This window comes from Carcharhinus amblyrhynchos, chromosome 3 (assembly GCF_965287045.1).
Source record: "Carcharhinus amblyrhynchos chromosome 3, sCarAmb.v2.hapA, whole genome shotgun sequence".
NCBI lineage: Eukaryota > Metazoa > Chordata > Chondrichthyes > Carcharhiniformes > Carcharhinidae > Carcharhinus > Carcharhinus amblyrhynchos.
The window spans coordinates 60,753,760-60,781,247 of NC_137326.1; the positions used below are offsets into that span (position 1 = coordinate 60,753,760).

A 27,488-nucleotide genomic window follows, 5' to 3' on the forward strand; every position below is an offset into this window, starting at 1 on the left:
GTGGATGCCATGTGGATCCGGAGAGCAGGATGGCGGCGGCGAGTGGATCATTCTTCATCCGCAAAAGGAAAGTGGTTGAGGGCCAAGGCCGTAAAAAGAAGGTGAGTGGTCGGGGCAAGAGGGCCTGATTCGCGGGCCGGGGTTATCCGAATGTCTGAGCTCCTCCAGACTGGAGTCAGTCACCCCGGGAGATTCCCCCCTCTGTCCAAACTGGAAATCTGACTTTCCATCTCTTCGCAGGGTGAAGATGGCGAAGTTAAAGTTCGCAAGAAGCTCCCTACAAAGCTGAATGAAGAGATCTCCAGCGACTCGGAGACAGAAAGGTAACTGAGAATTCACTGATTCTGCAGCTTTCGATATTGGAGCACAATTACATTTCACTGAGCCATACTGGAAACCATGCCATGGAGCAGAACTAACAGACCCAAGTTACATTGCAGCCTCAGTCTGAGTTTCCCAACACTCCAATCTGCACACGCCTGCTTCCAGGTGCAGACTTAATGACATTACTGTTACTAGAGAGGCGGTGCTCGACAGACTGGAGGGGCTGATTGTGGACAAGTCCCCAGAACCGGATGGAATGCATCCGAGGGTTCTGAAAGAAATGGCGGAGGTGATAGTGGATGCCTTGGTGGTTATTTTCCAAACGTCACTGGATTCCAGGGAAGTGCCGGAAGATTGGAAAACGGCTAATGTTACGCCGTTGTTTAAGAAGGGTGGCAGGCAAAAGGCAGGGAATTATAGGCCAGTTAGTTTACCATCTCTTGTAGGTACAATGTTAGAATCCGTCATCAAGGAGGAAATTGCTAGGCATCTTGAAGGGAACTGCTTGATAGAGCAGACGCAGCACGGTTTCATTAAAGGGAAGTCGTGTCTGACAAATTTACTGGAGTTCTATGAGGATGTGTCTAGGGCGGTGGATAGAGGAGAGCCGGTGGATGTGGTCTTTCTGGATTTTCAGAAGGCGTTTGACAAAGTACCTCACAAGAGGTTATTGCAGAAGGTCGAGGGACATGGAGTTGGGGGTAGGGTGTTAGCGTGGATAGAGGATTGGTTGTCAAATAGGAGGCAGAGAGTGGGGGTCAACGGGTGCTATTCGGATTGGCGGATGGTGACTAGTGGAGTGCCCCAGGGGTCGGTGCTGGGGCCTCAGCTTTTTACCATTTATATAGATGATCTGGAGGAGGGAACCGAGTGTAGGGTGTCGAAATTTGCTGATGACACCAAGATTGGTGGAACGGCAAATTGTGTGGAGGGTGTGGAGAGTCTGCAGAAAGATCTAGATAGGCTGGGCGAATGGGCCAGGAAATGGCAAATGGAATTTAATGTTGGCAAGTGTGAGGTGGTCCACTTTGGTAGGAAGAATGGTAGGAAGGACTATTACTTACGGGGCGAAAAACTGCAGCAGGCGACGGTGCAGAGGGACCTCGGGGTCCTTGTGCATGAGTCGCAAAAACCCAGCTTGCAGGTGCAGCAGGTGGTCAGGAAGGCGAATGGGATGCTGGCCTTCATAGCGAGGGGGATTGAATATAAAAGTAGGGAGGTCTTGCTGCAGCTGTATAGGGCATTGGTGAGGCCGCAGCTGGAGTACTGTGTGCAGTTTTGGGCGCCGCACCTGCGCAAAGATATTTTGGCCTTGGAGGGAGTGCAGAGGAGGTTTACTAGGCTGATACCAGAGTTGAGGGGGTTGAGCTATGAGGAGAGGCTGAATAAACTAGGCTTGTACTCGTTAGAGTTTAGAAGAATGCGGGGGGATCTCATTGAGATGTATAAGATGATGAATGGGATGGATAGGATAGAGGTGGAGAGACTCTTCCCGCTCAAAAAAGACAGTAGGACTAGGGGGCACAGCCTCAAGATAAAGGGGGGTGCGGTTTAGAACGGAGTTGAGGAGGAACTTCTTCACTCAAAGGGTGGTGAATCTCTGGAATTCTCTGCCCGTTGAAGTGGTGGAGGCTGCCTCGCTAAATATTTTTAAGATGTGGGTTGATGGGTTTTTGATAAGAGAGGGGATTAAGGGTTATGGGGTGAAGGCGGGAAAGTGGAACTGAGCCACGACAGATCAGCCATGATCTTATTGAATGGCGGGGCAGGCTCGAAGGGTTAGATGGCCTACTCCTGCTCCTATTTCTTATGTTCTTATGAGGAAAGTTCTGTAACGTGTGGTTGTCAGCTTCCTGTCTGTCATGTCATGTCATGTACAGCCCCTGTCTATCTACTGCTGCTCATTGCACTGCTTCCTCCCAACCCTGTGCCCTCTGTAAAGGGGTGGTCAGGGGAAGGGGAGAAGAAGATGGCTGGTTGGGGGCAGGGCAGGGAGAGGATGGGTGGTTGGGGGGAGGGTCATTGCAGGAGCAGAGAGGGTGAGGTACTAGCGGAGGAAGGGGTGGCACAAATGGTCCTTGAATTTGCAATGTTCGATTTCCAACAAAATGGCACTTACAATGTTTAGAAATTGACTAACTGTTTTGAATTTCCAGTATTGGTTTTGACTTTGTATACTCATGTCAACAAACAAGTTTAAAGATTTGTATATAAGCATCAATAGACCAGTGGCTGCGCTCGAAAGAATGTGAAGAACAGTGATGCCTGGGCTATTCGTAATTGTTTGAAGGTGGCTGCACATAGTTAGCAATGTTGATGGGATCATGACCCTCATAAATAGAGGTATTGGGTAGAGAAACAGACAATTTATGCTGTATCTTCATAAAGTTGGGTTTGGCTACAGTTGGAACATTGCACCCATTGCTGGTCACCACACTTTGGAAAGGATGTCAGAGCTCTTGAGAGGTTGCAAAGATTTACCAGAATGGTTCCAGGGATGCAGGACTATCTACCGGGTTAGGTTGAAGAAGCTGGGCTCTTCTCCATGGAGTGAAGGATGGAAGATTTGATCAAGATATACAGAAATATGATGGTTTTGGATCAGGTAAACAAGAAAGAATTTCCTGTTAGCTGATGGCACAAGGAGGTAGGTGACACGAGATGCTGGGGGAATGTGAAGAAGAACATTTTTGCACAGCATGTGGTATTAATCTGGGAACTCAACGTCCAAGAGGATGGTTGAACATGAGACAATCAATTTTAAAGGAAATTGGCATTTGAATGAAATAAACCTGCAAGATCACACGGAGACTGTGGGGGCGGTGGGACTGGCTGGATCGCTCTGCAGAAATCCAGCATGGACTTAATGGTCTGAATGGCATAAATGACCCTGATGGATATATATATTTAAACATATAGGATGTGACATAGTGCTGCTGCTACACTGTCAGTTGCTACACTGCTGCTTTACAGTGCCGGGACCTGGATTTAATTCCAGCTTAGATTATTGCCTGTGCAGAATCTGCACATTCTCTCCGTGTCTCCCACAGAAAGATGTGCTGGTTAGGTGCATAAACAATGCCAAATTCTCCCTCAGTATACCCGAGCGGTTGCCGGAGTACACCGCGACGAGGGGATTTTAGAACATAGAACATAGAACATTACAGCGCGGAACAGGCCCTTCGGCCCACAATGTTGCGCCGACCAGTCTTATTTTTAAAAAAAAAACATTGACCCACTAATCTAAACCAATCCCTTTTCGTCCATAAACCTATCCACCAATCTCTTAAACGCCCCCAAACTAGGCGCATTTACAACTGCAGCAGGCAGGGCATTCCAGTCCCTCACCACCCTCTGGGTAAAGAACCTGCCCCTGACATCCGTCCTATAACTACCCCCCCTTAATTTAAAGCCATGCCCCCTCGTGCTAGATTTCTCCATCCGAGGAAACAGGCTATCACCATCCACCCTATCTAAACCTCTAATCATCTTATATGTTTCTATAAGATCCCCTCTTAGCCGCCGCCTTTCCAGTGAAAACAACCCCAAATCCCTCAGTCTCTCCTCAAAGGACCTCCCCTGCATACCAGGCAACATCCTGGTAAACCTCCTCTGCACCCTCTCCAAAGCCTCTACATCCTTTCTGTAATGTGGGGACCAGAACTGCACACAGTACTCCAAGTGCGGCCGCACCAGAGTTGTGTACAGTTGCAACATGACGCTGCGACTCCTAAATTCAATCCCCCTACCAATAAACGCCAAGACACCGTACGCCTTCTTAACAACCTTATCTACTTGATTCCCAACTTTCAGGGATCTATGTACACATACACCTAGATCCCTCTGCTCCTCCACTCTATTCAAAGTCCTCCCGTTAGCCCTATACTCAACACATCTGTTATTCCTACCGAAATGGATTACCTCACACTTCTCCGCATTAAACTCCATCCGCCACCTCGCGGTCCAGCTCTGCAACCTGTCCAAGTCACCCTGCAAACTTCGACACCCTTCCTCACAATCTACCACACCTCCGACTTTGGTGTCATCAGCAAACTTACTAATCCACCCAACTATACCCTCATCCAGATCATTAATAAAGATTACAAACAGCAGTGGCCCCAAAACAGATCCCTGAGGCACACCACTCGTAACCGAACTCCATGATGAATAATTACCATCAACCACCACCCTCTGTCTCCTATCTGCTAACCAATTCCTGATCCAAGTACCTAAATTACCACCAATCCCATACATCTGCATTTTCTGCAGAAGCATACCATGGTGAACCTTATCAAACGCCTTACTAAAATCCATATATTCCACGTCTACTGCCTTACCCCTATCCACCTCTTTGGTCACCTTCTCAAAGAACTCAATAAGGTTAGTAAGGCACGACCTTCCCGCTACAAAACCATGCTGACTATCTCTAATCAATTCATTACTCTCCAAATAACTATAAATCCTATCCCTAATAATTCTTTCTAAAACCTTGCCCACTACAGAAGTAAGACTCACTGGTCTATAATTCCCAGGGAAGTCTCTGTTCCCCTTCTTAAACAATGGGACAACATTCGCTGTCCTCCAATCTTCCGGTACTATACCAGAGACCAACGACGACCTGAAGATCAGAGCCAGTGGCTCTGCAATCACCTCTCTTGCCTCCCATAGAATCCTAGGGTAAATCCCGTCTGGACCAGGGGACTTATCTATTTTCAACCCTTCTAGAATATCCAACACATAAGAACATAAGAAATAGGAGCAGGAGTAGGCCATCTGGCCCTTCGAGCCTGCCCCGCCATTCAATAAGATCATGGCTGATCTGTCGTGGCTCAGTTCCACTTTCCCGCCCTCTCCCCATAACCCTTAATCCCCTCTCTTATCAAAAACCCATCAACCCGCTTCTTAAAAATATTTAGCGAGGCAGCCTCCACCACTTCCTCTGTATCAACTGCAATACTTTCTATTTTACACCCCTTCACCCCAGTGACCTCCTCAGCTACATTCATATCGTCCTGCGTGAACACCGAAGAGAAATAATGGTTCAATGCCTCTCCAATCTCTTCCGGTTCCACACACAACTTCCCCCTACTGTCTGTAACTGGCCCTAATCTTGCCCTAACCAACCTTCTGTTCTTGACATACCTATATACTATTTTCACAGTAACTTCATTGCAGTGTTAATGACATAACAAACTTTAAAAAAGATAGTTGGGATAGTAAGTTATGGTAATGAAATAAGACATTTACAAACGGATATAGGTAGGTTAAGTGGTCCGGGCAAAGTTTGGCAGATAGTTTAGTGTGGAGGTTAACCATTTTGGTAGGAAAGTACAAAGGCAAATTATTATCTAAATGGAGAGAAACTTTTTGTACTTTGGTGCAAACTGATCTGGGTGTTCTTGTGCATGAGTCGCAGAAAACTAACCTGCAGACACAGCAGGTAATAAGGAAGGGAAATGAAATCTTGGCACTTACTGCTAATAGAATAGAATGTTCAAATAGTAAATTATTGCTGCCACTACAAAGAGTTAGTGAGACCATACTTAGAATATTGCATCTAGTTTTGATCCCTTGAGGAAGGATGTTATTATATTGGAAGCGGTTCAGAGAGGTTCATTTGATTCCAGATATGAGGGGTTTGACTTGGGAAGAAGTTGGACAGTTAAGGCCTATACTCCCTAGATTTTAGAAGAATGAGAGGAGACCTAATTGAGGTGTACAAGATGATAAGGGAGATTGACATATATGTGGAGAGAATATCTCTTCTTGTGGGGCAATCTAGAACAAGAGATCATAGTTTTAGGATAAGCTATAGCAAATTTAAAAGAGAGATGAGGAGAAATTACTTCTCTCATCGGGTCGTGAGTCTGGAATTCATTAGAGCGTAGTGGATGCCAGGACTTTGAATAAATTTAAGGAAAAGTGGACAGGATTTTTTAATTATTAAAGATTTGAAAGGTTTATGGTGCGGAGGAAAGTGGAATTGAGGCCGAGATGAGAAGATCAGCCATGGTCATATTAAATTCAAAGCAGGGTTGAGGGACTGAATTTGCCTACTCCTAGTTTTTATGTACATTCCCAACCTGTGTGTGGCACTTTGGGCAAAAGCACTCACTTAATGGGGGCTTGGCTGTCGTTGCAGTTTAAGGAGAAGGAGTGATTGTGACAAGTTTTGATGGTCGTCGTCGCTCCCCTGGTGTTCAGTATGTGTGATATGGAAGCCCTGGTCTGATTCTAGTGGGTGGGAGGAAGAGATTAGAGTGGATCCCTACAATGCAGAAGGAGGCCAATTGGCCCATCAAGTCTGCACCGACTCTGACACCCCTGCCCTGTCCCTGGAACCCCAACATTTAATCCCCCTAATTTATAGATCTTGGGACACCTAAAAAGGCAATTTAACATGATAATCCCACCTAACTCGCATATCTTTGGACTGTGGGAGGAAATCGGAGCACCAGAGGAAACTCATGCAGACGTAGGGAGAATGGGTGTCTGTCTCTGTGGAGTTTGCACAAAGCTGGAATTGAACGTGGGTCCCTGGCACTAAGGCAGCAGTGCTAAGCACTGCACCACTCTCTCTGGAGGCAAAATACAAATAAACAATTGTAATTATCTCTAAACCAACAACATTTCAAACCTACTCGCTTATATTTATGGTGTGACGTGACAGCCTTATGTCAGTGATAGACTGATCTGCTTAATGGCATTGTAGGTTTAACAGGAATTGTCCTGTTCATTGCACTAGTATTTGCAAGCTAAAGTGTAAGCTTCTTCCCTAGAATAATTTACAAAAGCTAATTGTCAGCAACACCAAGGAGTTGTGCCCTTGTGCATGTGTGTCTTCTTACATAAGGAAAATGTTTGCTTATTTTTACACTATTTTGCCCTGGAAGTTACTTAAGAGATTACTAATACATTCATGCACAAACATTAGTTACAGGGAAAAACAAAAATAATCATAATCATGAATCGAAGTAGTCCATATTGGGTATGGACCTGATATGTTTTGAATTTGAAGTTGTGGAGAAGTCTTTGTAGCTGTGGTGGCTTCCACTGGACTTCCAACCCCTTTGCTGTAGGTTTCTTTAACAAGTAGGCTTAGTAGGTGGAATCAGAGTTTGCAGGAAGGAGAGAATGTGCAGGCCAGCGCTCTTAACTGTCTAGTTACTTAACAGCTGCTCTCCCTGGTAGACAGAGGGGAACCGGTGGATATGGTGTTTCTCAATTTTCAAAAGGCATTTGATAAGGTGCCTCACAAAAGGTTGCTTCAGAAGGTTAGGGTGCACGGAGTTGGGGTAAGGTGTTAGCGTGGATAGAGGATTGGTCCTCTAATAGGAGGCAGAGAGTTGGTATCAATGGGTGCTATTCTGATTGGCACTGGTGACTAGTGGAGTGCCTCAGCTATTTACCATTTATGTAGATGTTCTGGAGAAGGGGGCTGAGTGTAGGGTAACGAAATTTGCTGATGACACAAAGATGAGTGGAAAAGCAAATTGTGCGGAGGGTGTAGAAAGTCTGCAGAGGGATCTGGATAGGCTGAGCGAGTGGGCGAGGACCTGGCAGATTGAGTACAATGTTAGCAAGTGTGAGGTTATCCACTTTGGCAGGAATAATAGTAGGAGGGATTACTATTTAAAGGGCGAAAAGCTGCAGCATGCTACAGTGCAGAGGGACCTGGGGGTCCTTGTGCATGAGTTGCAAAAACCCAGTCTGCAGGTGCAGCAAGTGATCAAGAAGGCGAATGGTATGCTGGCCTTTATAGCAAGGGGTTAGAATATAAAAGTAGGGAGGTCTTGCTGCAATTGTACAGGGCACTGGTGAGGCCGCAGCTGGAGTACTGTGTGCAGTTTTGGTCGCCGCACTTGCGCAAGGATATTTTGGCCTTGGAGGGAGTGCAGAGGATGTTCGCTAGGCTGATACCGGAGATGAGGGGGTTGGACTATGAAGAGAGGCAGAATAGACTGGGTCTGTACTTGTTGGAGTTTAGAAGGATGAGGGGGGATCTTATAGAGACATATAAGATAATGAAAGGGATGGATAGGGTAGAGGTAGAGAGATTCTTCCCACTTAGAAAGGATAGCAGGACTAGAGGGCACAGCCTCAAGGTAAGGGGGGGGGTGCAGTTTAGAACAGAGTTGAGGAGGAACTTCTTCACTCAAAGGGTGGTGAATCTCTGGAATTCTCTGCCCGTTGAAGTGGTGGAGGCTACCTTGCTAAATATATTTAAGTCACAGGTAGATAAGTTTTTGACAGTCAAGGGAATTAAGAGTTATGGGGAGAAAGTGGAACTGATCCACTTCAGATCAGCCATGATCTTATTGAATGGCGGGGCAGGCTCGAAGAGCTAGATGGCCTACACCTGCTCCTATTTCTTATGTTCTTATGTTCTGGGTTGAAGTTTCTTCAAGACAGTTCTTGGGATCTGCCAGTTTCCTGCCCTTTGATTTTTGTGGGTAAGGTGAGATGGCTGTTATCATGTGACCTATAGAAAATGCCAAGTCGTTTCCCAAATAAGGAGATGCTTATTTGATGCTTCAAACAATCTTTCTCCCACCTCTGGTTAGTTTTTGTCATGGCCAAGGCACAACATATATTTGTACATCAAAACTTTGTGAACTCTGAGATTCTGGACAAGACCACAGTGAACCAGAATTAAACCAGCGATTGTCCTTTCCTCTCTTGGGAGAGGAGAACCAGTCTGAAATCCCAGAACCATTTTGAAACAGTTTTTAAAAAACAAATGACCTTTACAAATTTTGAGAAACCATGTCATAAGTGCTGACTAACTGTGATATATTATTAGATTTGAAGCCTAATCCTTCTGCCAGTTCTCTGCTATAGGTACTGACTTACGCAGGTGAATAGTGCCTCCAGTGTCCTACTCCAGTTCCCAGTAGTAATGATGAGCCTTGAAGAGAAGTCCTTGGAAGTCTGACTATCCAGGACCTCCACACTTCACCTTGTCCACACCAGGCACTCTCCAACAAGGAACTGGTAGATTGGAGCAGGAACTCTGCCTGATATTTCCTCCCATCAATTTCAAAGGTAGTGAGTTCAAATATAAACCCCTCCCCAACCCTTGGCCTGTAGCAAAGACCAACTAACTGAGTCACAGTAGGATGGAGCCTTACACAGTTCATTGCCAGAAGCAGTGGAGTGTGAATTAGAATTTTTTTCTAGCACCACAAACCTAAAACTTAAAGACTGTTTCAATTCTCCTCTGACAGTGTTGAACACAATAATAAAGACGCTGAAGAGTTGGAGATCGAGGAGACGGCACAAGAGAAGAAGTTACGGCTTGCCAAACTCTATCTAGAGCAACTCCGGAGAGAAGGTACAGATAATGGGTTTCTAAAAGGTATCAGTTAATTACCTCTGTGAGCAGTGGGCGGGGATGGGTTTAGGAAATGCACCTTCATTCATTTTCTCTCAGTACATCAAACCATGCTTTACTGGGACTGTCACAATAAGATGGGGAGACACACAGCCCTGCCTGGTACGGATTGATGAACTCTGGCTCCAGATTTAATGTATATTGAGCTGGGATTGCAAGTTACCCTCAGTGTCTTGTACTGAGGAACTGATGAAAAAGTAGCCCCTGTTCTTGCTTCAAGCAGGCAGTGGTGCTGTGAAGTGGGTCTGAGTGCTGTTCACAATAGGCCAGTTACTGAGCAAGTGGACTGTACTAGTGAATAGTCTTGGCAATGGAAACTGATGAGTTATTGTTTCCTTCCCTTTGAACAGTCCTGAGATCAGTTGTAATAACTGTGATTTGATTTTTATTTTGCAGAAGAGGAGAGAGCAGAAGAAGAGCAGTTTAAGGGTGACAGTATTGGAGGCAGACTCGAGGAGGAAGTGGTAAAAAAAATGCTGTTCTTTTAAAGGGAAAGAAATGAATTGTGTCAGACAGTAACTCCATTCCAATTTCCAGAATCAATATCACTGTGTTTATATTTTCTGTATTAACCCTTTAGGAAGAAATCTGCCTCTTTTGGTAGCAATCCATTTGAAACCAGGTGCTCATTGCGCATTGGAATCATAGACAGGAACCTGTGTCAGGTTACTGTTGCAGCATTGGTTGCAATTGTGGCACTGGATTTGAACCAGCAATACCGTGTGTTTACTACACAAGGACTAGTCGAGATTGCACATAGCAGATCCATTCTGAACACAATGTTACGTTGTATAGTGACTACTAAAGACTTTGAAAAAATGGGCTTAAAGCAGTACCTCTCACTGTCAAGAATGACAATTTTTCCATCATTCCTAAGTTTCATCCAGATGGCCTGTTCAGCATTACTGTGCTGGTTGGTTTGCAGTTTTTTGCTGCCCCTCACTTATTATTGGCAGAGGTTTCCTGATTTATTTTTTATTGCACTTTTCCTGTTGGAGGACACATTTTAATCCAGTCTTCATTGACAGGACCCTAGAGGAGAGAGAGTGTGTGCAGTCTAGGGATTCTTAAAGTTTCTCAACTAATTGTAAACCTCTGGATTTTTTGTCTGGTTGGTTGGTTGATTTTGAAACTAATAATGTAGCCTCAGCAGCGTTTTTGATTTTTCTTCTCTCTTTGCAGCTTGAACAGAAAGGAAAACTTAAACGACTTGTTGCCAAATATGTGAGTATAAATTTAAAGATCTTTGGGTAGATTTCCCTCCCATCACTGGTCTGAGTATGAAGTTCAGGCTGCAAAGCAGCAAAACTTTTACTTTGCTGAAGCCTTTTTGCAACACATTTGTCTCATGTAAATTTCAGTTTCTGCAAGTAGACTGTGTCACTTTCAAATTTAAACCTGGATCTTTTACTCTCATGCTGGACCAACATATTCCTGGTCTAACAGTTAAACATAATCATGATAAATTGTATACTAGACAAATAAAATGTTACAATCTCATTGTAGAGACTGTTGACTTCAAATTCCCAATTATCTCTATTTCTATCTGAAAGAATTATACAAGATTTCATATTTTAAACAAAAATTTAACTACAAGAGTTAAAGTATTAATTTAACATATTTTGTAAGCATCTACTTCAATTCTGAAAATGTCAACATGACTCTGCCAGTTCTCCTTTTATTTCCTCCCAAGAGTTCCATTATACTTCACAGGATCTAGAGGTTTCCTTCACCTGGTACCAAACCGAGATGTACCACAGCCTTCAGGAATTCACTTTGAGTCTTCCTGTTATTTATTCTATTTCCCAAGGTATGAGATTTCTTGGGGTCCTTTCACTATCCAGCATGGTGAGCTGTCCAACAGAACTCATGATTGTGGACTCCCCATTCCAAGTATGGGTTTCACTGCATTCCTTAGTGACTCCAAATGGGAAAATCCCTTGATTTCTGGTAACTCTGTGCTACGGGTTCTAGTTGCTTTACAGCTCATAGCAGATTCTCTGCCTGTCTCGGAATTACCCCCTCATCAACTTGTCTGTTTCTGTGAACAACTGCCCAGCTAAAAAAAAATACTTCCCTGCAATCTATCCCCACAGCAATGCAGCATATCTGAGATGTTCGAGGTAAAGATTTACTAATTCTCTTCATTTCCAATCTGTCTTTATGCTGGGAAATCTTATGAATAATTGAACCCCTTATTGAGACAGATGCAGCCTCTATCAAGAAACTGGAGAGAGGTAGTCCATTGTTTAGTTTCCACTACTTGCCACTATGACTTTATAAAATAAACCTAGGCAATCCTTTAATTTGCAGTTACATTAGTTTTGTTTACCAGCTTCTCAAACCAGGTGTTTTCATTTATCTTTCATTTTAAAAATTCTAGTACCCAAACTAAAAGTGGCACTCCTAAAATGTATTAATCATAAATTACGTATTTGTAACATTAAGTTGCTCATTGCATCAATTTCCAGTTCCAAAGACTGAAGATTTTCCTAGCTAAACCATTCATACAGGCTAAGCTACTATTATCAGATTTATTATAAATGAAATTATTCACAGGAGCAGAAATCTAAAGAAAATGCTATACAGTTCAATTGATTGTTGCAGTTTCTGAAACTGGGATGACAGGAGTTTATTGTTTACCCAGTTGCTTCTGGCAATTCCTTTCCCAAAAAAAATCAGCCTAACCAAGTGTACGTTTTCACAATGGAACAATGTCTTATAATTGCTGTCTTTTGTTTAGCTTTCTGCATCTTCCCTAGGCTATTTTGCCACATGATGATTGTTGGCTATAGATGATATTATAACCAAATTGCTAGACTTCAAAAAAAGAATTTTGTTAACTTGTAAACAATAGCCTGATCTGTTCCTTACATACAAAGATACAGCCTGATTTTGAATCCAGCTATTTGAAGTAAAGATTGTGATATGCACACGGCGGCCAGGATGGAAAACCTCTTTTCAGTCACGCTGAATATTGAACTGCTGGTTTCTTGTCAGTGTTTTGTTTTGTTGGTGTAAGTGCTGACTCACTGGGCTTCAGTTCTGGTTCTCTCGACCAGGGTAATCCTTGCTATGCAGTGAGATGTGCACTGTGTCCCTCACTAATGCTCATTGTTGGTGTATGGGGTGTATTTATTTTCACCTCCAGCCCTCACCAGCCCCAGAGCTATAGACTGCTTTGCTTCAAGGGGTTAAGGCATTGATGAGTAAATTTGTCAATCTACACGTTATGCTGGCTTATACTGTCAACCTGCTTGTTCAAAATTGACAGCCTCTTCCAAAGGGAGTGGCAGTGACTTATGACTCATAATGCAGAAAACAGCTGAGCTCGGCTATAGAGAGATGCAAAAAATCCATTCAGTACCTGATGTTACTGCAGGTGTGTTTGTGGGTCTCTCCCCTACAGACCTCTTAAAATTGCTTTAGCATCTACAAAGCTTAAGCCATGATTTTGCAAGAATATTTACCACTCACCTGATGCACCTACATGAAGCTTGATCCTGTCCAAAGCACGTGATCGGTTTCCTGTCACTGGATTTCTGAATTAACCAAAATCCTCCTCCCTTTCATTGCAAATGCACTGTGTACCATCTACTGCTCTGTTAGCTCTCGCATACAGGAAAAGAGCAGTCATGTTTTGGGAGCACCATCATCTACAATTTCCTCTCCAGCTCACACACCATCCTCTCCGGGCTGTGCATCATTGTGATGGAGTGAATATGCTGGATCTGTTTATCTAACACTATTGTTCCATCACCACGTGAGTTACTGTGGTTTGAGGAGAAGATCTATCACTGGGTGACTAAGGATAAGGACAGTAAATATGGCCAATAAACAACACCCAGATCTTAAAACTATATGTTTAAAACTTGATGTCTTCCCTCTGATTTCTGAAACGTCACAGGTGCTGCTTTTTCACTAACGGAATGTGTCTCTGTTTACCCCTCTCATTGTACTTTGAAAGTGACAATACTTTATTTTCTTCCAGTATGTCCCTCCTGATATATCTGAGATTCGTCTGCTACGAGGTCATCAGCTTCCAGTTACGTGTCTGGTTGTGTCCCCTGATGATAAATACATTTTTTCAGCCTCTAAAGATTGTTCCATCATTAAGTGTAAGTTTCTGCAGCCTGACTGTAGGTGTGTGTGAGCAGCTGATCCTGACTGTGGAGGGAATGTTGGCAGGCTGTGATCTGACCACAGTTTCACCTGGGTTTTGTTGCTGCCGATATCCAGATTTATTGTGTTCAAAGGGCTGTGCTTCTCTCCCATGTTTCTAGGGGACGTTAGCTGTGGGAAAAAGCTTCACACAATCCACAGAGGACAAGAGGGAGCTGAAGATCGACATCTGGGACACATCCTCTCCATGGCAATCTCATCAGATGGCAAATACCTGGTGAGTGGCTCCATCTTCTGTACCATCTCTGCTGCTTTGTCAAACTCCTCTTTCTAAGAGCTTGGTATTCTAGCCACATCAGGAAGAAAGGAAAGTATTTGCATTTCTATAGAGCCCCCCATGATCTTGGTACACCCCAGAACATTTTTCACTCAATTAACTACCTGATCACTTGTAGTCACTGTTGTAATGTAGGAAATGCACAGGCAGTTTATGCAGCGGTTGGTTCAAGAAACAGCAAATTGCAAGATTATTTTATATTAAGTGCTGTTGGATGAGGGATAATTTAATGTTGAGGACGCTGGAGATGATTCTGCTCCTCTTAGAAATAGTGCAAAACGATTTGTACGTGCACTTGAGAGGGTGGACAGGTTTACATCTTATCTGAAAGGTAGCGCCTCCAATAGTGCACCATTCCCTCAGTCCTGTACTAGTGTGTTAGCCTGAGTTGTGGATTCAAAACCCACAACCATCTACCACTGAATCATGCACGATGTCCCTCATCAGGTACAAAATAAGTTAGACATGCAACATGGAACAGCTTCTGCGTTTCAACAGCATTCTCAAGCTCCTCATTGAGGGTGTCCCATTACTGCACAAATATTAATCGCCGTTACCTGCACCAGTTATTCTGTGGTCATATGAAGTAATCCATTCAGTGCTAAGTTATTACCCACTAGAATTGATTGAGGTGGTTAGTTCACTTCTTCAATAGATCTGAAATGTCAGTTCCTGGACGTTGTCTGTGTGGTGACTACCATTGAGTTATACAACCAGAGTGGATATGATTTGTCTTGCTCCCATTGTGTCTTACTGGATGTAGTTGCACACACTCGTGCCAGTTCAGTGACAAGGTTTTAAGCACATGATATAGTATGTGACTGGTACTACAATCTGGTAGGTAGTGTAGCTGTGACAGTATACTGTGTGTGCAGTACCAGCTCTAACTACCTTTTCTTGTAGGCTACAGGGGACCGAAACAAGCTAATCTTGATCTGGAATCCTGCCACATGCCAACATCATCATACATTCAAGGGACATAAAGATGCAGTATCGGTGAGTGAGCTCAGGCTGTGGAGGGGTGAAGTTGGGAGATGATTGCATTTTTGTGGAAGAAACTAAACTCTTTGAGGAGTTAAATAGAATCATAGAATGATGCAGCACAGAATGATGCTCTTTAAACAAGTTATTCTAATTAGTTGTGTTCTACTTATTCATGCTACAAGTCCTACAAGTTTTTCCACTTAGATTTTATCCAATTGCCTTATTGAGTTTTTATTGCGTCTCCTTCCATTACTGTTTCAGGAAGTACTTTCCAGATCACAACGCTGTGTTTTTAAAAAATGTTCCTTGTGTTACTGCAGCTTTTGTGATCTTCTGTCCTTATTCTCTGCTAAATAACTCCCCAGCACCAGAAACAGTTTTTCTGATCAAAATTCTTCAAGGTTTCTCATACCTCAAATTCCCACCTAAACCTCTCTGCTCTCAGAACAGCTCTAGCTTCTACAGCCCCTCCACATAGTCCCTTCATTGCTGGTACTGTGCTATCAGCAATCTCTCCAATGTCTTTGACCTTAAAGTTGTGGCACCTAGAATATTCCAGGAGATACTGAACCAATAATTTTCAAAGGTTTAATGTAGCTTCCTCACTTTTGAATTCAATTGTGTCTGTATTATTGAGAATTCCTGTGCCTTTTTACCAATCTTCGCTACTTGTCCTGACACACTCAAAGAACAAGTGGATGAACCGTCTTGGCCACCTCAGTCCTTAGCCAATTCTATTCACTCCATATAATGTCAACAAAGACCTGAAGGCACTGGATACTGCAAAGGCTGTGGGCCCTGACAATATGTAGCACAGTGGTTAGCATTGCTGCCTCATAGCTCAAGGGAGCCAAGTTCAATTGTGGCCTTGGGGACTGTGTGTGTGGAGTTTGTGTTCTTCCCATGTCTTTGTGGACTTTGTCTAGGTGCTCCGGCCTCCTCACACAGCACCAAGATGTGTAGGTTAGGGGGATTAGCCACTGTAAATGTATGGAGTTATAGGGAAGGGGGCCTAGTAAGATACTGTCAGAATCAGTGCAGAATTGTTGGGCCAAATGATCTCTTCTGCGCTGTAGGGATTCTGTGAATATTCCAATAATAGTACTGAAATCTTGTGCTCCAAAATTTGTTGTACCACGAGCCAAGCTGTTTGACCACAACTTCAACCCTGGCAGTGTGACAAATTGCTCAGCTATATCCTGTACAAAAAGCAGGACAAATTCAACCCAGCCAATTACCGCCCAATCAGTCTACTCTCGATCATCAGTGAAGTGATGGAAGGGGTCATCGACAGTGCTATCAAGCAGCACCTGCTCAGTGACACCCAGTTTGGGTTTCGCCAGGGTCATTCAGCTCCTGACCTCATAACAGCCTTGCTTCACATGGACAAAAGAGCTGAACTCCAGAAGTCAGGTGAGAGAGACAACCCTTGACATCAAGGCGGAATTTGACCGAGTGTGGCATCAAGGAGCCTTAGCAAAACTGGAACCAATGGGAATCAGGGTGAAACTGCTCAGCTGATTGGAGTCATACCTGCACAAAGGAAGATGGTTGTGGTGGTTGGAGGTCAATCATCTCAGCTCCATGACATCAGTGCAGGCATTCCTCAGGGTAGTGTTGTAGGCCCAACTATCAGCTGCTTCATCCGTGACTTCCCTTCCACTATAAGGTTAGAAGTGGGGATGGTCGCACAATGTTCACGCCACTTGCTACATTTCAGATACTGAAGCTGTTCATGTCCAAATGCAGCAAGGCCAATATCCAGGTTTGTGCTGACAAGTGGCAAGTAACATTCGTGCCACACAAGTGCACGACAATGCCCAAGTCTAACAAGAGAAGATCTAACTATCACCTTATGATATTCAATGGCATTACCATTGTTGAAATCTTTGCTGTCAACACCTTGGAAGTTACCATTGACCAGAAGCTAAACTGGACTAGTCTTATAAATATTGTGGCTAGGAGGACAGGTCAAAGGCTAGGAATTGTGTAATGAGTAACTCACTTCCTGACTCCCCAATGCCTGTCCGCTATCTACATAGCATAAGTCAGGAATGTAATGAAATACTTTCCACTTGCCTGGAACTCCAACGACATTCAGTAAACTCAACATCATCCAGGACAAAGGAGCCTGCTTGATTGACACCTGTTCCACACACATTTAATCACTCCAACACCGATGCACACAGGCAGCCGTGTGTACCATCTACAAGATGCACCGCAGTGACTCAGCAACGTTCCTCAGGCAGCATCTTCCAAATCCACGTGGATGAGCGCAGCAGATACCTGCCATCGCCTGGAAGCTCCCCTCCAGGTCACTCACCATCCTGATTTGGAAGTATATCACTATTCCTTCATTGTCACTGGGTCAAAATCCTCAAATTCCTAACAGCACATCACAGGGACTCACCACCTTCTGAAGGGCAGTTAGGGATAGGCAGCAAATGCTGGCCTAGTCAGCAACATCTACATCCCATGAATTAATTTAAAAAACATACAAATTAGGAGCAGGATAGGCCATTTGGCTCCTCAGACCTGTCCTGCTGTTCAGTATGATCTTAGCTGAGCTGATTGTGGCTTCAACTCCACATTCTGCTTACCCCTGATAACCTTTGACACTCTCTTTAGCCAAGAATGCATCTATCTCTGCATTAAAATATTCAATGACCCTGTCTCCGCTGTGCTGTGTGGAACACCCTCTGTGAGAAGCAAACAAATTTTCATTTTCATCTCCATCTTAAATGGGAGATCCCTTATTTTAAAACCGTGTCCCCCAAGTTCTAGTCTCTCCCACAAGGAGAAACATCCTGTCAGGATCTTGTGTTTTTCAATACGATCACTTCTCATTCTTCCAAACTCCAATGGACACAGTCCCAACCTGTCCAACCTTTCCTTGGCGTGGAGGGTAAGACAGCCCTCCACACCCAGCCTAGGTAAGGTTTAAAGTTTGTCTATTAGTGTCTCAACTAGGCTTGCATCAACCCTGCACTGAAGTACTGTGAAAATCCCCTACTCGCCTATTGAAATGTTAAAAATCTGATTCTTTCAACCAGTTTGCTTATTCCAATGTTTTACCCCGGTGCCCTTATTTGCAAGGTGGACAAACAACAAACACAAGTAAAGGTTCAACAAGTTTATTAACAATAACACTACTAACCCTTAAATTACCCACATAAAACAAGAGGATACCCCAAAATCAGATATACGACCGGCAAAGATGGTTTGGTTAAAACTGCAGGCTCGATTCTGTCCCTCTGGTCCATCATCAGAAAGGTGAGTCTCGATGGCAGCTTCTTCCTTCCTTCTCTGATCAGCCTTCCAAATGGTCAAGCCTCCTTCGAGTCTTCTCCAGTCTTCCCTTCTGGTGTCTGAAAGTGTGTTCCTTTATCCCCTGCCTGCTTGCTGTTCCAGAAACTTCTGTGGCTTCTGGCCAATGAGGTCCCAGGAGGAGGTTCCAATACCCAGTGGGTTTCTTGATGTCTGCCTGACAGGACACCAGGGTCCGCCCTCAGGTGTCCATCTCCATGCTGTTGCTTACATGTAACCTGTTATCAGATTAAGCCAACTGCAGGAGCTTGTGGTGACAGAAGTCTGGCCCGATGTGGGCTACTAACAATAGGCTGGTGCATTTCAATGGGGTGCAATGATCTCTTGCTAAGTATCAGTAGAGTGCAATGACCTTTGATAGGAGGTTGATGAGTCAGGCCCAGACAGGTTTGTGTATTGTACAACTGGCCTCCCTGAGGTTTGACTGTTTGATTTTTAATATGCCCAATTCTTTACCTTAGGATATCCAATTTTATCAGCCATTAAACTAGGCCCTGTTTATGTTACACGCCACTCTCAGGCTCCTGTTCGTGTACACTGAGGGAAAAGGTTTTAGTGAACTGAGCCTTCCCTGAACTGTTTCTAATGCATTTATATCACTTCTCAAGGATACCAAAATTGGACACAGTATTCCAGATGTGGTCTCACCAATGCCCTGTTTAACTATATAAAACATTTCTACCTGTATATTCCATTCCTCTTGTAATAAATACCAACATTCCATTTGCCTTCCTGATCACCTGCTGTACCTGCATAGTTACTTTTCCTGATTCATGTATCAGGACACTCCCATCCCTCCGTACTACTGAGTTCTGCATTATGTCTCCATTTATTTGATATAGTGCTTTTCAATTCTTCTTGCCCAAGTGTACAAGATTTTTTTATGTATACCAGAAGATCACTTTGCTTTGTTAAAATTATATCATTTTAGCTTTTGGTGCCTCATTCATCCTGCCAAAATGTATCACTTCACACTTCTTGGTTAAAGTACATCTGCCTTGAGTGCCAGCTTCACCAGTCAGCGTATATCCTCCTGAAACCTCTTAATATCGTCCTCATTTCCTACATGCCTGAGTTTTATTTCAGATTTTGAAATTAAGCCGTGTCTGCCCAAGTCCAAATACAAAAAGAGCAATGTTATGGCAATAGTCCAAGTTAAAGCCCTGGGTAATTATGGGGAAATGACCTTGTTACGGGGAAACTTGTGTCAAGTTTTGTTACCAGTTATTCTTGGCGATTCTGAATGGAATAACAGGCAGGTTATTGGTGGCAAGACTGCAGAAGGAAGCACCGAGCTTTCGTGATTCATCTTCAAGTTGTGACGTTGGCAGTTCTGATCAGGAGAGCAGCATCCAAATATGTTTGTTGATGGAGGGCGCTCAGCGTCGCTGCACACGCTGCTGAATGTTGAAATGGGAATCTTGTCACCTGTGTTTTGAATCCTGAAATGGTGTTCAGTTGCCCTCTGGTGGCAGAGAAGAATAATAATAACATCACAGGAACTGTGCTGTCTAGATAGAACAGCAGCGATATATCATGGTGCTGTGGTTTGACTGTTTTCTTTTGGTGCACATTCTGATAGTTGAGCCACTACCACCGATGTTGCGATCTCTTGTTATTTTTGTGTGTTACCTTGCATGGAACACAGCCCCAACAAATAAACTGACACAATTGCATTGTATTTGGCAGGCCAGAGACAAGGAGGAACAGTGAAATTGTAAAATATGCAGTGACATTGTCATAGAATCCTTCCCTACAGTGCAAAAGGAGACCATTCAGCCCATCAAGCCTACACCAGCCACAATCCTACCCCAGCCCTATTCTCCGTAACCCCTCACGTTTACCCTGTTAATCCACCTGACACTAAGAGCAATTTAGCATGGCCAGTCAACCTAACCTGCACATCTTTGGGCTATGGGAAGAAACCAGAGCACCCAGGGGAAACCCAAGCAGACACTGGGATAATGTGCAAATTCCACGCAGTCAGCCGGATCCCTGGTGCTGTGAGGAAGCAGTGCTAAACACTGTTACATGCCACCCCTAAATGATGTGGATGGGTTTTTGGGGTGAGAGGACAAATGATCAGAGAGGATCAAAAAACACATGAATCCATCACTTTGTGAGGGATTATCTTAAAGGTAGACATTTTAAAGGGGGAAGGGTGAGGAGGTGAGAAATTACATTGAGTACTTTAGACTTTAATGAGGGAAAGGAGAGGAGGCAGCATCACAATTTTAATAGAAAATGGTTTTCAGAGAAAGTTCAAAACCTGTGATTTTTTTAAAAAGCAAAGGGAAGTCTTTGTTGGTTAAAATAGCTTCTGGCCTATACTCTCTGTACTTCCAACTCATTGCAGGTCACCTTCTAAATGCTGTGTCCCTCCCTCAGGGCCTGTCCTTTCGGAAAGGCACACATCAGTTATATAGTGCCTCACATGACCGCTCAGTGAAGGTGTGGAATGTCGACCAGAATGCCTACGTTGAAACTCTGTGAGTATTGCAGCCTTCCTGTGGAAGCCACAGCCTAACATGCACTGATTCATCATCAGGATGGGGTTGTTAGAATACAGTTCCGATTAACTATTCAACCTATTACTTTATTAATTTAAAAATGTGTGCAAACTTAATTAGACACAACATTAATAGACAATTAGGAAGAGCTCATCAGATCTAATCTGCTACAAGTCACCTTCTCGTACATCAAGCATCCAGCTGGGTTTGGATACTTCTCCCAAAGTGACATTTTCCAGGAACCTTTCCCCTTTCTATACTCATTTCAATCCTCGTGTTTGAAACATTTACAGTTCACACTTCAAATTTCAGCTTGTGGACCTTGGGTCAGGCTAAACTTGTTGTTTCATGACCTATAGGCTATTAAGTAGATTGCTGAGAATAAACGTTTCTTGAGCTTTGTCCTCCCCAATATCCTCATCAAGGTAGAGTCAGATATATTTCATCACACGCATCTCTGCTGGTGTACCTTCCTGTTTATTAGTAAAGTTCAGAACTTCTTTTTCTTTGTTAGCTTTGATATTTTAATCCTGTGTCAAGGATTTCAGAATGATCTGCTTAATCCACTCATTCTTGCGTTGTATCTGTTCCACCACTCTGCCTTGGCTTCAGTAAAAGAGCACACAAGTGAAAATATGTACTGTACCAGGGATACAGGATCCTGGGGTCACCAAAGCTTCTAGTTCCGATTTTTTTTTTGAATGTTGGACCCTCAGAGGATGAGAGGGGGGATTCAGTGGTGGGAGATAAGGAAATGGCTGAGGCCTTGAATAAGTTTTTTGCTTCGGTCTTCACGGAGGAGGACGCGAATAGTTTGCCGGGTGTTAACGATGGAAAGATGGTAGGAGTGGAGGGCCTGAATGAGATCATTGTTAATAGAGAGGCAGTGCTCGACAGACTAGAGGACTGATGGTGGACAAGTCCCCAGGACTGGATGGAATGCATCCAAGGGTTCTGAAGGAAATGGTGGAGGTGATAGTGGATGCCTTGGTGATTATTTTCCAAACCTCGCTGGATTCCGGGGAAGTGCCGGAAGATTGGAAAACAGCTAATGTTACGCAGCTGTTTAAAAAGGGTAGCAGGCAAAAGGCAGGGAGTTTTAGGCCGGTTAGTTTAACGTCTGTTGTGGGAAAAATGCTTGAATCTGTAATCAAGGAGAAAATAGCGAGGCATCTTGAGAAGAATTGTTTGATAGAGCAGACGCAGCACGGTTTCGTTAAGGGGAAGTCGTGTCTGACGAATTTATTGGAATTCTATGAGGATGTGTCTAGTGTGGTGGACAGAGGGGAACCGGTGGATGTGGTGTTTCTCGATTTTCAGAAGGCGTTTGATAAGGTGCCGCACAAAAGGTTGTTACAGAAGGTTAGGGGGCATGGAGTTGGGGATAGGGTGTTAGCGTGGATAGGGGATTGGCTGTCAAATAGGAGGCAGAGAGTGGGTGTCAGTGGGTGCTATTCAGATTGGCGGTTGGTGACTAGTGGAGTGCCCCAGGAATCGGTGCTGGGGCCTCAGCTATTTATACAGATGATCTGGAGGAGGGACCGAGTGTAAGGTGTCGAAATTTGCCGATGACACAAAGATAAGTGGAACGGCAAATTGTGCGGAGGGTGTGGAAAGTCTGCAGAGGGATCTAGATAGGCTGAGCGAGTGGGCGAGGACCTGGCAGATGGAATACAGTGTTGGCAAGTGTGAGGTTATCCACTTTGGTAGGAAGGACTACTACTTACAGGGCGAAAAGCTGCAGCATGCTACGGTGCAGAGGGACCTGAGGGTCCTTGTGCATGAGTCGCAAAAACCCAGCCTACAGGTGCAGCAGGTGGTCAGGAAGGTAAATGGGATGCTGGCCTTCATAGCAAGGGGGATTGAATATAAAAGTAGGGAGGTCTTGCTGCAGCTGTACAGGGCACTGGTGAGGCCGCAGCTGGAGTACTGTGTGCAGTTTTGGTCGCCGCACCTGCGCAAGGATATATTGGCCTTGGAGGGAGTGCAGAGGAGGTTCACTAGGCTGATACTGGAGTTGAGGGGTTGAGCTATGAGGAGAGGCTGAATAAACTGGGCTTGTACTCGTTAGAGTTTAGAAGGATGAGGGGAGATTGCATTGAGACGTATAAGATGATGAATGGGATGGATAGGATAGAGGTGGAGAGGTTCTTCCTGCTCAGAAAGGACAGCAGGACTAGAGGGCACAGCCTCAAAATAAAGGGGGGGCAGTTTAGAACGGAGTTGAGGAGGAACTTCTTCACTCAAAGGTGGTGAATCTCTGGAATTCTCTGCCCGTTGTAGTGGTGGAGGCTACCTCGCTAAATACATTTAAGACGTGGGTAGATAGGTTTTTGGTAGGCAAGGGGATTAAGGGTTTTGTGAGAAAGCGGGAAAGTGGAACTGAGCCACTTCAGATCAGCCATGGTCTTGTTGAATAGCGGGGCAGGCTCGAAGGGCTAGATGGCCTACTCCTGCTCCTATTTCTTATGTTCTTATGTTCTTATGTTCTGTTTCTCACAGGCAGTTTTGCGAAGTGCAGTTAGACCATGCCCTGACTGCCCCAGTTCAGACATGCCATCTCCCTGACTTCCTCACTCCCAGCCCACATGCTGTTCTTTGAACATTCTAAGTTTGTTTCATGGGTCATTCAACTTACGGACCAATGTTGGGCGTTGCTGCCAGTGGAGGAAACTTTGCTGTTTAGGTCCTCAATACCTCCCTTAGCAAATGCCATTTATCTTACAGACCACCAACTGTAGTGTAAATACACCATAAGTCAGCTTCAGTGAAACACTGCATACATCTGAAGGCCTGGGAAAGATGTTAGGTTAAGATGTGATCTGGCAAGTTTCAATTTAAACACTGAGGACACAGGAAGGAGGGATTCCTGTAAAGAAAGAGAGATTAGTGCCTTTCACAATCTCTAGACATTCCAAAGCCCTTTGCAGACAATGAAGAACATTTTTAGCACAAGTCATTGTTGTAATGCAGGAAACATGGCAGATAATAGGCACACAATTAACCCCCACAAACCATAATGGAACAACAGAGCAGATAGTCTGCTTTCAGTGAAGAACAAGTAATTGCCTGGATCTGAGCTTCCCTGCTGTTCCAGTAACTCCCAGATATCATCCTGTTCAATCCCAAAGTTAAATGGGGTCTTGATTTAGCCCCTCATTCAGAATATGGCGCCTCTAACAATGCAGCACTCCCTCGGTACTGCACTGAAGTGTCAGCCTTAATTTTGTATTGTGTCGCTGGAGTGGATTTTGAACCCGTGACCAGCTGAGTCGGGTGGTTTATGTGAATTGGTGCCTGGTGCTGTCCTCGATTTTTAACTTGTCCCCAATTTAAACAGGTTCGGTCACCAAGATGCCATCACAGGGTTAGACAGCCTCAGTCGAGAACGTTGTGTCACAGCTGGGGGGAGAGACCGGACAGTCCGTATTTGGAAGATTGTTGAAGAATCACAACTTGTGTTTCACGGTCATGAGTGAGTAGTGACATTGTACATATGGTTATGAGTTGTGAGCTTGTGGGGCTGACTATCGGGGTGGGAGGGAGGGGGAGAGGAGGTATAGTTGTTGCTCTGAAGTCAGCCTGAGTGCACTCGTATGAAATGGAGGACGCGTCAGCCATATACTTTGGCTGTTTGAGAGCACGGAGAATGTTTTTTTTTATGTCCCAACACAGCGCTGATATTACAGTGCAACTCCTGTAATGTAAAGAAGAGCACCGTGATATAATGAGACCTCACTTCTGTGCAAAACTGAAGGATTAGTCAGTCAATAAATTCATATGTATATGTCTACAGCAGAATTAGAGAAACATACCAAGTTTTATTCCTATCCAACTTTCTAATTATAGTTTAGTTCAGTGCCATGCTCATTATAATCTTACTTTCTGGTTCGTACTCCCTTGGCTTCCATTCTCACATTTATAAGTTCTTGATACAGAATGTTCATCAGTTTCACACCTACTGGTTCTCCAAGCACTCTGGTGTAACGTGAAAATTCTCTGCTTTGCACCTGTCATTTAGATTAACGCTGCATTGACCATCGGCTGACAGCTCCCACCTTGCTGTCAGATAAATAAACACGCCAATTTGGCCTCCTAACCCAAGCTCTGGTGCCCAATTCTGGAGGCCAGTTCAGGTTGCCCAGTTATCTGCAAGAAGGTCAGAAAACCCAATTACAAAATTGTGACCTTCAAATAACTCTATTGTGTCTCCTTTCTGCCCAGTAAATACAATGATTTTGTTCAGCCAAACACTGGGCTTTATCTTAACTTGTTTTAAAATGGAGTAGTGGCTAGAAGTTACATTGCCTCTGTCTTTGTTCCCCTTGGAGACGAGAAGATTGATGGAGAGTTTTGATCGGACTGTTCAAAATCTTATGTTATATAGACTGAGGGAGATAGAGAGAATCTCTTGGTGGAAGGATCGAGAAAGAGACTTAAGGTAATTGGTGAAGGAAGCAATGGTGACATGAGAAAAAAACTTCACACAGCAAGTGGTTAGATAAAGGACATTAAGTTAGAAAGAGTGCAGATAAGATTTACTAGGATGTTACTGGAACTTGATAGCTTGAGTTGTAAGGAGGGGTGGGATAGACAGACTTTTTTCTCTGGAGCTTCGAAGGCTTAGAAGTGATCTTTTAGAAATCTATAAAATAATGAGGGTCAAAGCTCAACAAATAGTCAACATCTTTCCCAAAGTTAGGGGAATCTAAAATTAGAGGGCGTAGGTTTAAGGTGAGAGGGGAAAGATACAAAAGGCTCCAGAGAGGCAAATTTTACACATGGGATGGTGTCTGGAACAAGCTGCCAGAGGTAGTAATAGAGGTGGGACAAATTTGTCTTCTAAAAAGTGTTTAGACGGGTAGAGGGATATGGCCAAACACGGGCAATTGGCACTAGCTTATCAGTTAAAAAGAGGGATGGCATGGACAAGTTGGGCCGAAGAGACTGTTTCCATGCTGTAAACCTCTATGACTGTGATTCTCAAATATGCTGCCTTAGAGTCTGGTGGAGGAGGATTTAAGCAAAGTATTTTGGAGGAAATTAGATTATTATCTGAATGTTGAGGATTACAGGGAGAAGCCAGGGAAAGGTACTCAGAATTCCTCTTTTGGTGAGCTGGCATCAACTCAATGGACCAAATGGCTTCTATTCTGTGGTCATTTGGTGGCTTTATTTGAATGCAATACTCTGGAGCTCACAGCCTGATGCAGTTATTGTGCACTCACTGTCTGAATTAACATCAACACATACAATCAAGCTGAGGATGCTTCAATATCTATAATCTGTTAAATCAGCCCCACTTATGAGTTCTGTAATCATACCAACTCAGTGCTGCCAATCCTGTCCCCGACATTTGGTTCTACTTCTTATAGCCCCCTGACTGTGTCTCCCCTGCAAACATTGAATTTTCCTGGGTAAGATTCATGTTAGTGAATCAGTGCCAGGTGGCTGCTTAACTCTGGGGTACATCACCACTGTTCGGGGTGTTGTTCCATATACTTTCAAGTTGTACTGTATATACCCATTTTGTCAGCCAGGTGATGCTGCAGGTATAAAGCTGTAACAGGCTTTTGGTACTGAATGGGTTAATCATATCCACAGTTTATATGACAATCTGTTGATTGTTTCCAGGCATCATGCTCATGGTGCAGTCTGGGGTGTTATTATCAAGTGAATCCTGCAGCTAAAGAAAACCAGGGAATCTAACCTTAAACAGCATAAAGCAGGGGTCGTTGTTTAAAACGGGAGAGTAGGACAGCTGGAACCACAAATTTTTAAACAGCTGTGCTTGTTTCTTTCTGTTATCTCTTGAGTTTTGAAATTATTTTCAATTGATTGGTTTGGAACATGGGAATTGAGGGACAAAATAAGAACAAGGTCCACCCTCTATCTTCTCCAGTTTTGTATGATGCAATGAGCTTGTAGTTGTTGGCTAATCATTACAATTTAACACTAACAGTTGTTCTGCAGCTGACCCAGAACTGAGGAAAGGGAAACATCAGTGGTTGAAAATGTTTGAACTCGTGGGTTCCATTATCTTTAAATATTATTTCCAATTTTCATCCAAATGGCTCATATACTGCATCCAAATATAGTACTTCTGAAAGAGATATATCTAATGTGCATTTGAATAAGGGGTAAAACTCTTGAGGGTGCAGGAACAGAGGAATTTGCGTGTGTATAAATGCACGGGTCATTGAAGGTGGCAAAGTGGATGGTGAGAGCAGTTAATAAAGCCGATGGTATCCCGGTCTTTATTAATAGCATCATAAGAATACAAGAGCAAGGATGTTATTCTTATACAAGATGCTAGATAGATCGCAGTTGGAATATTGTGTACAGTTCTGGGTGCCACACTGTGGAAAGGACGTGAAGTATTGGAGAGAGTGCAGAAGAGGTTTACAAGAATAGTTCCAAGGATGAGAAACTTTAGTTATGAGGATAGGTTGGAGAGGTTAGGACTGTTCTCCTTGGAGATGAGAAGTCT

General features: G+C 43.9%; 1 protein-coding gene across 1 annotated transcript in view; it reads left to right on the top strand.

The window, feature by feature from the left end:
• Positions 1–27,488, top strand: part of rrp9 (ribosomal RNA processing 9, U3 small nucleolar RNA binding protein) — a 36,171-nt gene continuing 8,683 nt past the window's right edge. Inside the window, exons 1-10 of the mRNA XM_080184543.1 lie at positions 1–101; positions 241–323; positions 9,552–9,658; positions 10,115–10,182; positions 10,901–10,942; positions 13,710–13,836; positions 14,002–14,117; positions 15,081–15,173; positions 20,877–20,977; positions 24,339–24,473. Coding sequence (XP_080040669.1) covers positions 30–101; positions 241–323; positions 9,552–9,658; positions 10,115–10,182; positions 10,901–10,942; positions 13,710–13,836; positions 14,002–14,117; positions 15,081–15,173; positions 20,877–20,977; positions 24,339–24,473 — 944 coding nt within the window. The 5' untranslated portion in view covers positions 1–29. The remainder of the gene's footprint in view (positions 102–240; positions 324–9,551; positions 9,659–10,114; positions 10,183–10,900; positions 10,943–13,709; positions 13,837–14,001; positions 14,118–15,080; positions 15,174–20,876; positions 20,978–24,338; positions 24,474–27,488) is intronic.